Raw genomic sequence first — 14882 nt, 5'->3', positions numbered from 1 at the left:
AAAAAAAAATTCATCAAATAAATTGCATCCAAACGAACAGAACTCCATTTTACAAAAAGAGTTACCCGGAAGACAGATTACTATGCACTTACTATGCTGAGTTTATCTCAAGCAAGTAATCTTGGTAGTCAACCAGCTGTACTAAATCAACAAAATTCTTAGACATTTTCAACATAATGGATGTATGTGTTATATACATTTCCCCCCTTTACATGAACTGTACACAACTTACTACATTATAAATTACATCTATATGAACTGGAACCTTGCCAGCCTGTCCATCCTCAATCACTTTCACTTCTACTATAAAACTATGAAACAAAAAAAGAAGAAAAGATTGAACAAGTGCCTTGTAATGGCCAACCCATCTCTATTTTCTGAACCTCTACAAGACTTGTTTCAAGCCTCTCATATCCCAAGATCAAATGATGGAGAACTGATGAGACTAGGATTGTGTGTGTGTAATTGAGGAATTATCTCTTGCTTTTTTATTGACAAATCAGATTTCTGTTTGAAAAGCAAAGTAGCCTGTGCCTCCATTGCATCAAGGTCTAGACCTTCGTAAAACTGATCATCATAAAATGCATCCTCGTTCGCATCCCCATTTGTGTTGTGATGCTGAAATGAATCTCTTCCAGTAGCATCAGATTGGAGCATGAATTGTGGCTCTAGATTAATTTTAGGAACAGATTCAGATAGATGAAAACTCAATTTCCTTTTTCGACTTTCAATCTCCTGTTTTCCTATTGAGGAAACATTGGTTGTACAAGGCACAACTTGTGAGGAGATCCTGCACATTTGAGAGGAGTCTGAATATCTACCAGCTAACCCATTTGCAGATTCAGTTTGAGGAGTCTGGAGAGAGTACAAGGTTTTGCCTGAGGAAATTCCACTTCCACTTTCACTTATCCTGGCCATTGAAGCCAAAGAATCAGGAGTTAAAGTGGCAGAACAATTAGGCTGCCTGTGCATTGGTGACTGGCTGAGCAAAGAGCGCCTGTTGCAGGAAAGTGATTTGTTATGAGAATTTGTGGCAAGAATCTTGGTCATAAACAAAAGTATTAAACTCCTGGTTCCCATAAAACAGGACCAGTATTAGAATTCCATTTAAATGTCACTTCATCAAATAATTGATGTTTTTGTTAAAAGAAAAGTAAAAGGTGGTGGATATTTTATGCCATAACATGGTAGCTTATTCCATACCATGATTTTCTAAACAATTTATGCTCATGCGTGTTAATATAACTTCAGGCTCTTAAGGAGAGGGAGAGTGAGAGAGAGAGAGAACCTGTAGATTGCCATCATGTCAACTCTGCAACTTTCAGCTTGCGTACTTGCTGCTGTTGGATTGATCCTGTCATCTATAAAACTATCATTTGAATTGTTGTCCTGCTCATCTTCCTCATCATCAGATATATCAGCATCTGAAGACACCCTGAGAATAAACATCACATGGAAATCAGTATGGATATATTTCAAAAATTAAATCAAGTATTTCAAGTTGGGGGAGGAGGGAGGGGAGGCATGTTTTTAAATGGGAAATTATGCATACAATAAAACAAGTTATATTAATTCACTATCTATCTAATTAAGAACTTACTCAGCTTCCTCCTCAATGAAGGCTCTGCCACCAATAACTGGATTCTTTTTACCTGAGGCAACAAGTATTGAGTACTGGTATATAATTCAATAGAAAATTTGGTTGGCAAACATATTGCTACACCATAACCAATATAAATCAGGCTCCAGTCAACTGAAAAGTTTGGCTAAAACAACAGAATTTAAGGGGAAAAGATTTTTATTAGAAATATTAGCAAATTCCAACACTGGATAGTACAGACAATTAGATGCATTAGACTTGGAAAGTACCTCTGACACACTTATTTCGGAAAGGACTTGAAAATGATCTGGCAAGGTTTGCTATTGGAACACTATTTTCTTTGACGCTTTTCAGATTCCTACTTTTACCACAATCTCCAACCTTACGCAACCTTTTAAGCTTGCGCCTCTGTTCAATACTTTCTGACTTTTCTCCAGAACTTAAAAGCCAATCTTTGCTACAGCTAGTGTTTGTCAAGTTTGCAAAGGGAGTTTGGGCTTCCTCAATACCTGGAGCAGTGGATGTACATCCTCTTATATGGACATTATTTTTCAACTTAGATACAGGAGTTTGAATCACATTATTAATAGGAGAAACAGAGCTATTTCTTCTGATAACCGTTCCATTTCTTTCTGGACTTGGAGAATTCAATATTGATGCGGTACGCAACTGGGCAGGAGAAACAAAGTCTGTAACAAGAAACTCATTTGTGTTTTTACCATTCAATAAGCCTGCAAAATCCAATCTTTCAACATAAACTTTTTATCCTGCACACATTTCAAATCTAAGCAAAATTTACATTCCCAAAACTCTAGATACAGTGAGGAAAAATACAGACCTCTATTGTTGATTGGGGACTCTGGAACAATACCGCTTTTGATCAAATTTGTCAGTCGCGGACTAAGCTCAACATCTATGAAATCATTACCGCATTCATCATCCACAAGCAAGGGTGCCTTGATTTCCGTAGCATCAGGCATCTCACCACCACTATCTCCTTCATTTGACGGATTTCCCTTTAAAATTGGTGTTTCAGGAATATTCTCAATCCCATCCAACTTCTTTTCTTGCTGGACATCAGCATCGCATAATCCAGATTTTGGCAGAGTCTCATTCTCTATGCATCTTGTCAGAGAAGTTATTTCTCCAACAGCAGTAGCTTGCATAGTCAGTTCCTTGTCTTCAATTGAAGTTCTCAAATGGCAAGAATCTTGCTTTAAATAATTTGACAACTTGTCACTGCGTGCAGTTGTACACTTAGCATGTGACACTACTTTAAAAGGAAGTAATGGGACAGATAAAATTAAGACCTTTCCAAAAGCATCAACAGATACATAATCTGAACCAAAGAGGTATGAGTGCAAAGGAGGATCTTGGCCACAAAAATCAGGCACACTGTGTTTCTCTTTTGTTTTTAAGATCTGCCTAGGTGATACATCAAATACTTCTCTTTGAGACTCTATGCTTGGAGAATCAACAGAAACCAGCAAACCTGCACATCATTTTAAGATTCAAGTCAAATACTAATAAAATAGAGGACTATAATGGCATGCATCTCCTAAACATTCAACATTGCAACCCAAAAAAAGGTAGATAATAACTATATAATACATGGGGCAAAAGCAAGAGGAACAGCAGTAAAAATCCAAAGCCACTGTGAGGTCGGGTTTCAAAAAAAATGTACAACGCACTATATAAGCTGAAAGTTTCAAGGCTCAAAACCTTCATCATAACTTGGCTGAAAAGGCTTACAAACGCAGGGTGCAACTTCACTCGCGAAAATGAACAATGCATATATCTATTTACATAAACAGGGGGGATAATTTGTGAGTTGGGAGACGAAGAAAAGTGAATATATATATATATATATATATATATATATATATATATACACACACCTATATATATATATATATACACACACCTATATATATATATATAAGCAGTGTACTTTTGTTCCTTGAAACTATTTGTAGAGATACACAATTATAAATGTTAAATACACGTCTCTCTATAAATAAGAAAATACATAACTGTAGCTTGAATGTCATTAGCATTGGGACTCGAAAAAAAAAATGACATAAGTAAATGTATCTAGCCCGACTATTTTTGAATAATATGCTAGTACAACAAAATTTATTTTTTTGCTTAGTGCTTCAGTACATAGAATCTCAACTGTCCCTTCAAAGTGAGAAAACAACAGAACGCTTTCTGAATACCCAGTTATTTATTTATTTTTTTTTATTTTATATTCAAGCCTCTCAGAGCTATCAAGGATGGTATTACCTTTTGTTTCAGGGTCGTGTTGTTCAGCTGCATCAACTACCAAGCTCTTTCCAAGAATGATTTCATCCTAGATCCATTAAATGGTTGAATAAGAAAAGACAGTATAATGCAATAAAAGAAAACAACTGATGCGCAAAAAGTTCAATTATAACCTCAACAACAGTGGCTTCACTATCTCCAGAAAATGATAGTCCTTGCAAACGTTGCATCATGTCAATCAGCATCCCAGTTCTATTTGCGTGCATTACTTTATGCACTCTGGAAGGAAATGTCTGGAAGTGAGGAAAAGCAATAAGAGATGGTGTCCATATGTTTTCACCGGTAGGGTAATACTTGGCAATTAAAGTAGTTTCAGCAACAGTTAGTTTTTCTTCGAACACAGATGTCTGAATGGCATGGTCATCTTTCACTTTCTTTCCACGAGGAACAAATTGTTCAATTGACAGCTCAACAAATTGGACTTCGGGTTTGTAAACATGTGGAATCTACCCAAAAAAGAGAAAAATACATATAGGTTGAGAAAGAATAATCAAAATAATGATAGGAAAACATTTAGGCTGAGAAAGCAAAATTGTAGAATTTAAAGTATAAAAAATAAAAATCTTTGTAAAAGATCTCACCATCCTAGGACTAGAATGAAAATTGAAGCTGTGCATCCCCCCATTTCGCATGTGCTTTCTAACAGCCTTGCCGTTTGCCTGCTTTCGCATGTAACCCTTCAATTCTGACCCTTCACAAGCTAAAACTAGTAATACTTGTCAAGGAATCACTTGAAATGGCATTAGAAACTTGTAAAGATATTGAAACCTGAAATTAGTGGGAGGAAAAAAAAATGCTCATATTATTCTCACCCCCAACCAACTTAATATAATGCATTATTCAAAATACAAAAAGGATATCGACTCGTCCATCATGCTTTCTTCCAGTTCTCCCCATGCGCTGAATCATTCTCAATGGTGAGACATTAGCATCAAAACATATTACAAGATCAACTTCCATGATATCCAAGCCTTCTTCACCAATTGATGTGGCAACAATGACATTGTATCCACCAGCCCGAAATTTCTGAGGGAGAACAAAGTAAGCTGATGCAAAGAGCTGAGAAAATCAATAAAGACTATCATAGTTACCTCCAAAACAGCTTGTTGAACTTTTTGTGACTGGCCTTTCAATGCTTTTCCTATAAGCAACCATAAATAACAAATATTATCATTAGATTAGTATATCATATTTCCTGCTTCCCATAATGATATGATAATCCATTCTAGGAATCAAAATTGAAATATTCTTGAAGTGCAGGAAGATAATAACTTTAAAAGAAATAGGAAAAGTAATTAGAAAACCAAGTAAATAAATTTTCCCAAAAATATAAGTAGAGGAAGAGACCAACAAACCTGAGCTTTGGCCAATAAACTGGGTTGCTTTAACTAAATCCCCAATATTCGCTAGTGCTTCCATTATGTCCCTGAATGTTTGCATAATTGTGATGGTAACCAAGAAAAAAACTAAAATCAAATTTAAGAAATACACAATAGACTGGGAGCAACATAACTGAGTTGACTATCAAATATCTTATTCACCTGACACTTCCCCTAAAATTTGAGAAAATAATTACCCTTGAGCTTTGTGGATCCTTTGTTTCTGCAACCACAGTTATAGTTGTCACTTTTACCAATGGATAGCAAAACTTTCAAACACACTCATATTTTGAGTTTTAAGGTTGCCTATGAATATAAACATAATTATATCTCAGAAACTGCTACGTGTCAATTATTAGCAACATTTATAGTTTACAAATGGAAAAGAAATCATCCCAACTATAATAGTAAGATAACATGTCACCTACTGAAATGATCAAGTAGTACTTCTAACATTTTGGACAATTTGGGACTTGGTGCACCGTGAGACAGATTTTGCTGCATTAAGAGCTTTGCTTTCCGAATATCTTCATTTTTACTCATAAACCTTGCAAAAAACCTGCAAAAATTTAAACTAGAATACCTTAAAACTGATGTTAAACTCGAAAGAGTATGTTCTGAGTGGCACTTAAAAAAAGAGAGCATGTTCTGAATGGCTTCAAACTCCATGTCATCGGCATTTAATTTAATGACCACAATGCTAGTTATATTTAAATAGGGGGAAAATTTTTTGCCACCTAAATGAAACTCCAATTAGTGAAATTCTTTCAACTCAAACACTATTTTGTACCAATTCTCCATCCAAATCAATCTCTTATTGGACAATGGAGGATATCAGCCTTTAACTCGAAAAACCTGTTCTGTTTTTTGAATAAATGTCCTATTCATTTGGAACTCTGACCTCGGGTATAGGTAGTGGCAAAGCCAGAAAAGTTTTTCAAGGGGACCAATGTTATATAGTGGTGTGGAACTTTTTAAAGCCAGTATTTTATCTGAAGGATAATCTATTTTGACAATTCACAAGCTAGCATCAAGGTAATAAACTTCACAAACTGATTCAACTCCATGCTATGTCATACAAATGTGAAATTAATAAACGCTATGTTAATTTATCTAGCTTGCTAAGTAGCGATCAACCATCACCTTTCATAAACTATAAGCAATACTGTTGTCATAAATATTTTTGTCACAGATATTAATGAATCCCTAGTCTCATATTTGTTGATATCTGCATTTTTTAAAAATAAATAGTAAAAAATATGTGAACATGATGTTGTAACTATAGTCTATAGCATTATAATTAAATGGTTTTATGTCTAAAGAATTGATAAGTCATATGACACAAGTAAGAATTTATAATCACCTCAATAATCTCAAAATGACAAATGACAACTATTAGTTTTAAAAGAGATCTTAAACATACAACTTACGATAGAGATAAACGTAAATAAATAAATGCATAAATATATAAGATGAATGCGAAACAGTAGATATTTTAAATAGAAGACTCTTAATATTTTTAATTTACAACACATGAGGGAGGGAGTGAATGTTGGGGCCATCCTGCCCCTCCCCCCCTCGGGCCCCTCCCTCTGCCCCTGGATACAAGACTACTTGTAGAGCTCAGACAAGGGTTTTGGCACTTGAATTCAAGATTAAAACCATGTTCTTTAGCAATAAAATATTTTAACCAACAATTCATTGGACAGGGTTCTGTGAAATAGATTAACAAGTTCATAACAAGCATGAAGGGCAAGCACGCATGATTTCAAAGATCACGTGTCAACTTGTCAAGTCAGTGCAAAAATAAAGGGTGCACAAGAACATACCCCTGTTTCAACTTTTCTTCAAGCATTTCATATGCTGGTCTTATCCCATGGCTTGAGAGTAGCTTACGAATGTGGTAGAGAGTAATAAGAACTCCAAAATATCCTTCCACTTCATTGTACTTAATATGGGGAAGATTTGGAGGGGGTGCCTGACGAAATTTATCCCTCAGGTTAAGTAACTCACATGGGCTCAACTGCCAACCACCAAAGAGAGAGACAGAGAGAAATGAGTAAGAAACAGAACAGAATGTGATGGTATTATTAAGGATTAACAAGATATCAAATGGAAGTAGGGTGCAAAACTGTCACTGCTAAAATTTACAATTTAAAACTACAGCTGAGAAATTAACCAAATTTCATCTCAGGTCACAACAGTTCATTTGAAGAATAATGTTAACATATGACACCAGAGATGTGTTGAATTCAATAAAACACCCAGGTGCTAGCAATTAGACATTTATAAAATAGAAATCTCTTTGTGCTATTAACAAAAAAAATACATGATCACATATGCATTTCTTTTAAGGAGCAATCCCTAGAAGAATGGTGTAGAATCATTTGACAGCACCACTTTTTCCAATGACTTGATAATACACACACACACACACACACATATATCATGATAACAGATTATTTCCATCAAAAGCTATGTAACTTAAAATGAGACCATTATATTCTAAGGGGACAAAAAAAATACTACCATCAATTTGTAATAGCAGCTTCTTGACCAGGAATATTCTCCCAGAGCTAAATAAAATTATAATTAGTTTTTCACCAAATCGGGAGAATTGCATCTGAATCCTGAATAAAATTTGTAAGATAGCTACTTACTTAATCTCCCTATGTATTTAAAGATGTAATGAAGGCATCAGCACCTTGGGTATGCAATAACAGTATCAATGTACTCCAACAATTAATGGAAATCTTACCAAGGATCGATTTAAAAGTTGCACAACAAAGGCCATTGAGCTTATAAAAAATTCTAACCGGGATGAAAAGAGGATTTTTTTTTGGGGGGGGATATTAGCAAGAACATGAGCCTCTTAAATTTGTTCCTTTCAAGGATTCCATCTTCGACTGACTAATCATTTAAGGTTTACTGATTTTAATTGAGCGGATGAATTCCAAAGAAGCTGCTATAGGTAAAATTAACAGGTGTTGGTATCCAAACTCTAAATCTCTAACAAGGTCACCACTACCTGAGTTAGTCTAAAAGCACTAGATGAGGCCCAAAATGTAAAACAGGAGTCTCCTTGTTACATAACCAAGGAGTACATTTTTCATAAAAACTCAATTGCCAAGAAAAATTATACACCTGGAACTTCATCAGAACTTGGAACAGAGCATATTATAAGGTTTAGATGGCATACTCAAATGAGGGAATGCAAAACAAACAAATTAACCTTGCAGAGTAGACTTTCAAAATTAAAAGAATTTACTGTATACGAAACCATACAGTTTGATAGTCTCTATTGAGAATTCCAACAGCGCAAAGCCTGGCTACTATTGGACGTATTACTTCTGAGAGCTTATTATTAACTTCTACTGCATCTTGCCCCATTGCAACCTAGTAACATAGCAGCCAAAATGGGATATCCACGCACAAAGAAACACATGGTTATTAAGAAAAAAGGCTACAAACCACAAGAGGAAAAATTGTGCATACCTGAATCAACTCTATCTTTCTGTTGTGCACATATGGGCTAACGTCATTATCACTTTCATTACGATATTCAAGAGTTGAGATATATAAGTTATCAATAATTTGCTGGATGGTCTGCTGCTTTGCTGATTAATTGCATTTAGCATAAGGATCTAAAATGTTTTAGAAACTTTACAGAACCAAAGTAGATGTTAGCAACTTACATCCTGGTGTTGCCGTCAAAGCTAGTATTCTCAGTTGCACTGGTACAGCCATTAACTAAAATTTTGGAGTATCGTTAGTATCTCAAACCAGTTATTGTATCCAAAAACAGATGCTTGAGCAAAGCCTGTATACCAGAAGATTTAAAATAAAATAAAGATTTGGAATTAAAAAAAAGGAAACACAAACCTCACGAACTGCAACACAATAAGAGTAATTTCCCATTGCTCGATGAGCTTCATCAATCACCAAACACACCAAGTATTTCACCAAGCATGTACCTGGGACAAATTACTTCATGAGTGATCAATAATGGGAGATAGAACAGAAAAATATCACATGAAGTGTGCGTTTGGCAAAAATTATTTTTGCTATTATTCATGAATCTCACTGTACTTTTTGATACTATTCATGGGTCCTACGGTACTATTTCAGCTAACTTTTACCTTCATCTATAGTATTTTCAGCAAAAAGTTTTCAATTTTAGCAAAATAAGCAGATTCCAAACGAACCCGAAATAATTAGGGCCTCAAAATACAAGTTTTCCTTTCTTTTCTTTTCTTTTTCTTTTTTTGGGGGGGGGGGGGGGTGGGGGGGAATTCAAAAGCATCATGCTGAACTTAGAAAGGGTTGGGATAAAAAGTTTAACCAAAAACAAAAGGCAAAAATATTAATTTGAGAAGCTGTAAGTTCAAGTGCACAAATAATTAATCATTCAATTAAAGCTACGGTAATACAAACAAGAGTGAAATTAATTTACATAAATTTACACTCCAATCGTTGATTTTCTCAATTTATACCAAGGCTGAGCAATTCCAAAATAAAATTATAGACAAGAAGAAATAATATAAGATAATACTCTGGTAGCTATAGTTATTAACAACTAAATCCCTCTTGAATTTTAACCTAAATTAATACCATAGAAATTTATATGGCTAGACCTGCACAGAAGGAAATTTCAATCCCATTGTTTTCCTCTTTGCCTTAATATTACTTATTGTTATTCCAACTTCCAAGGGATTTGTTTCCATTATACTCTAGATTTGACAGGATAAACATCTCCCCTGAAATATTGAAAACTCAATACGTTACTTAATATTCTCCAAAAGTTGTACACATTTATAAATAGAAAAATAACATCTCCATAAACTGTGAATCACTCCTTCCAACCAAAACTTCTTTTAGTACTTCCTAAGATTGTGGAAGTCTTTATGCCACTAACTCAATTCAGATTACATGCAGAAAATACCTTCCCATGTTAGTTCAATGTCACAATTAATCATAACAATTCAGCAACCCCAAAAATATTAAGTTGTGGTTCAAAGATTCACCAGACTGAATATCCTTTTCCAGCACTTGTGGAGTAACAAAGAAAACTCGTTTTGTTTTCCAAAAGCCTGCTCTTTTTGTAGGACTTATCTGACCCGTCATATCAATTGTCCATTCCTGCAATAAGTTTGATTTATGTCTTCCCAAAACATGTAAATGACTTCCTTCTTTTTTTTAAAAAAAACACGCAAATGACTTCTTTTTTTTAATAAAAAAAAGAGTCCATTAAGAGGCAAAAAAGTGAGCATATCACCACATTGATGACTGAAGAAAGCATATTACTTGAGGAATTCCCACAATATTATGACATGCTTCAATCTGTTGCATGACAAGAGGTCGAGAGGGAGCGGCAAAGACTATTTTTCCTGCCATGGGAAGACCAAGCCAAGCATAGATGTTAATGTTTCAGAAGTTAAGCTTCCAATATATATATACATATATATATATATATATATATATATATATATATATATTTTTTTTTTTTTCCAAATGCTTTGCAAAAGAAATAAAAAGAGGCAATTAAACAAGGAAAAAAATAAATCATGGCCACATATGTGGCCCAATATTTCAATTGTTCAACTGGAATCTGATTTGACCAATTTTGGAGAATGGTGACCCATTGACCTCTCTTATATTCAACAAAGCATTGCCAGCTAAATAATTAAATTTTTTTACTAATAAGTTACACATGCACCCAATGGGTGTTGAACCCACGACCTTACCCTTCATCCAATAATTATGGAGAAGGAAGTGCCAATTGAGCTATAGCTCATTGGCTATATGTTAATTAATATATGGAATAACACCAAAGAAACTTGTAGAAGTGATGGAGTATACATATAGCCCCAAGTATTAAATATGAATATAATGGTGCAAGAAGTGAAGATGCCACATAACACTGCTTGCATAGTCCATTTGGGTTTTCCTTAATAGCCCAGAGCTCCGACAAAAAAAAAAATCTATTTAGAAAGAAAAAAATTCCTGCCAATGAGACTCTACAATATAGCCTACCTGAAAAGTGGGATTGGGGAGATGAAAAGGCTAAAATGTTTTCGTATGGGATAAACTTTTCAAATAGTGTTTCTATCATACCAAATAGTTTTTCAGAGGCAATCTTCCAAACATTGAGGAGAAAGAAAATCAACTTCTAAGATAAAATTACTGCAAAAAGATGTCTTAGAACAAAAGTTGTTTTTCTTAAACCAAACCAAGAAACAGAAACACGATGTCTGAGAGGTAGATTCAACAAGAATATGGCCTTTGAAATTAAATTGACACTTAGAACTAGGAAAGTTTGCTTCTTTTTGAAGGTATCAGATGGCAAGTTTCTTAAAATTAATTTCACGAAGAGGTTTACTAATTATTAATTTTATGAAAAACCATTTAAAATTCAACAAAATTATCACATGGTACAAAAATGGTGCTTTCTTTGTGTATCATCATCATCAGACAGCTTATAGTAAAATATTATCTCATTAGGGAACAAATAAATTCAACCTGAACTTGAATGTTGGTTGCGCTAAATAATAGTCAAGAGTGTATTACCATCAGGAAACCATCTGAAGTAGTTAAACATAACGACTGCAGCAATAAGTGTCTTCCCAAGCCCCGTTGGCAATGCCACCAATGTATTTGAAAATAATGCTTTCTTGGTGATAGCAAATTGATAATCACGAAGAGGAATATTAACTGCATGATTCAAAACAATTTTTTTAAGAGAGACAAACAGATAAGCTTGTTGTTGCAATGCTTGAACTTGGTGACAATAATACAATTTTTAATAACCAAAAAAAATGAAAAAGTGCTAAAATTCTACCACTTTTACTATAAAAGACTTATAACACAACAAGTATCATTGACAACTCTTTTTCCACTCAATTTATGTGTATGAAATAATGGGTTAAAACTCAAGGAAATTTTCATAGTGACTATCATTTTTACTACAAAAAAAGCTTATAAACAAGTATCAATGTCATGACAATGAACGTGATTGGCGCCACTCCAAAACATAGTGAATAAATGTTTAAATTACATTTTTGCGTTTAGTGACACATCAGAATTACTAAAATAGCTATCGACACACGAAACCACCATTAACATAACAAGTAGCAGTAATTTATTTATATTGAAGCATAACCACTTTCACAATTAAAGAACTACATTGCATTATCCTATTTATATTGCCATTGAGTTTCGGGTTGTTTTCATTTTCGCCCCTTAACGTTCCAAAATTTTCATTTTAACCCTTCATGTTTGATTCTGTTTTCATATTGGTCTTATCATCCACTTCTAAAACAATTAAAATGACCAAAATGAAAACAACTCCAAATTTTAAGGGCAAAAGGTACAACTTAGTAAAAAAAAAAAAAAAAGACCCAAACTTTGAATTAACCCATTTGTTTAAATATCCCTAAAAACCCAAAAATGGAGGATAAAAAGTAAAAAGTAAAAAAAGTGAAAACCTGGGTAAATCCAAGTTTGAGCTGCGTGAGCATCAATGTCAATGCCGCAGCTGAGCTCATCGCCACCGTCGAAGCAATCTCGATCGATTTCGACGAAATCCTGAGCTTGATGACGATACTGTGGCGGTCTCGGTGGGCCCGACTTGGATACGAACTTGTCGAGCGTCGATTGCCGACCTTGTTTTTTGTTGTTGTTGTTGTTGGTGTATGAAGTAGAACAAGATTGGAATTTGGGAGTTTCGGGAGGGGCAAAATGGGAAGATTGCTCAGAAGTAGAAGTCGAAGGCTTCGCGTTCGTGTTCGCATTGGCGGTGGCGGTGGCGGTGGCGCAAGCCACGTCGATTTCTCTAACGGCTGCTTCCCAATCAAAACCCTAAAAACACAGAGAGAGTGAGAAATTAAACGAAACGAAACGAAACGGTGAGTTTTGAAGAGAGAGAGAGAGAGAGAGAGAATGGGACTTACGTCGTCGTCTTCTTCGATAATTGAGGTCATTGGATGGGACTGTGGAAGCTGAAGAGAGAGAGAGGGTGAAGAAGTGAGAAGCTAAAAACGGTGAGTTTAGTGTGAGAGAGAGAGAGAGAGTGGCGGGAAAGCTTGAAAATGTTTTTATACCGTTTGGTGCGTTTTTAATTTTTGGGCATAATGAGAAGTACGAGGCAAGCTATTTTTTATTGGGCTTTTGTTTTAGTAAGCAATAGGCTTGGCCCAAATCTCAGTTTTCTTTTTCTTTTCTTTTTTTTTTGGGTAAATTATCTCAATCATCTTATCACAATCTAATACAATCACATTGTTAAATTTATAGATTTATAGATTGAATGGCAATTCACACCCTTAAAATTATGGACCGTTTCTAAAGATTGCAGACTTTTCTAGTACTAAATGACTATCTCATTAATGATAATAAATCTAAATTCTAAAATTTTAGGGAACAAAATCCAAATCACCCCAAAATTTAAGTATATAAATCACAATTTAGTATTAAATTTAATTTTCCTTAGAGAAGATAACATTATTTTAGTAGCATTAGTTAATATAATCCTACGATTTAATTCAACTGTGAAACCTAAATGATAACATCTAAATTCTGTTCTAAAGCAAATAAAATATAAAAAAAAAAAAACATTTTTTGTAAATAAATATAATTTTATTGATTTGAGGAGAGGCATATCCAATTTGCAACCTCTGGACAACCCATCACATAAAATATGCACACACACACACACACACATGTATTGTTTAACAAATATAGCTTCAATACCCCCATGTCTTTTTTTTTTTTCTTTTTGAAGATCATATTAGGTCCATGTCAGTCTACTTTAGTCCACTTCCATTCTAATAGGTCCATCTAGTCTTATTTGGTCCAATTTGGTCCTAGTCTGTTCTAACCAGTCCTATTTGATCCACTTTGATCCTATTCGGTCCTAATCAGTCTATCTGGTCTTATTTGGTCCAATTTGGTTCTATTATTATATAGCTATCAACACAAGGAACCACCATTAACATACCAAGTAATAGTAGTTTGTTTATAATGAAGCATAACCCACTTTCACAATTACAAATATATATTGCATTACTCCTTCCTCCCCCCCCCCGCCCCGGCCTCCCCCTTCCCCTCCCCCACCCCCAAAAAAGACTAAAGTAAATTTTTTGTACTTAAAGTTTCGAGTTGTTTTTATTTTGGGCCTTTATGTTTCAAAATTTTAATTATGACCCTTCATATTTGATTATGTTTTCATATTACCCTTACAGTCCATTTCTATTAGTAACTATTGCCTTCTGAAGCATATTGGTCTTGCAGTCTAACTCTATATAACTAATGCCTTTTGCGCCACTTAACTATTGAATTATTAACAAAAAAGGAGGCAAACCAATTTGAAAATATTATAATATATTGAAGGATCAAAATGAAAATTTAGAAACTTAAAAGGGAATAATAAAAAAACCCAAAATTTTAAGTGCAAAAAAGTATACTTTAATAAAACGAAAAAGACCCAAACTTTAAATTAATCCATTCGTATAGAAATCCCTAAAAACCCAAAAATTAACTCAGTTCTTCATAGCACAAACACAAAATAGACTTCTCCTTCTTTT

At 34.4% G+C, this 14882-nt stretch overlaps 1 protein-coding gene across 1 annotated transcript; it reads right to left on the bottom strand.

Moving 5' to 3' along the window:
* On the bottom strand, nt 1–13359 carry LOC142618989 (DEAD-box ATP-dependent RNA helicase FANCM). The gene is made up of 23 exons (XM_075792064.1): nt 13254–13359; nt 12789–13161; nt 11872–12015; nt 10609–10691; nt 10329–10443; nt 9187–9278; nt 9000–9054; nt 8800–8921; nt 8590–8700; nt 7134–7327; nt 5733–5863; nt 5467–5527; nt 5281–5351; nt 5017–5066; nt 4786–4951; nt 4507–4634; nt 4039–4371; nt 3887–3953; nt 2439–3092; nt 1870–2331; nt 1601–1652; nt 1289–1435; nt 1–997 (listed from the first exon to the last, which is right to left on the bottom strand). Exons 1-23 carry the CDS (start codon nt 13281–13283, stop codon nt 409–411), a joined length of 4230 nt encoding a protein of 1409 aa, XP_075648179.1. The 5' UTR covers nt 13284–13359; the 3' UTR covers nt 1–408.
* Nucleotides 13360–14882: the final 1523 nt, after the last annotated feature.

Source organism: Castanea sativa, chromosome 12, assembly GCF_040712315.1.
Source record: "Castanea sativa cultivar Marrone di Chiusa Pesio chromosome 12, ASM4071231v1".
Taxonomy (NCBI): Eukaryota; Viridiplantae; Streptophyta; class Magnoliopsida; order Fagales; family Fagaceae; genus Castanea; species Castanea sativa.
The sequence above is the reverse complement of the archived record's forward strand: the minus strand, read 5'-3'. Positions and strand labels throughout refer to the sequence as shown.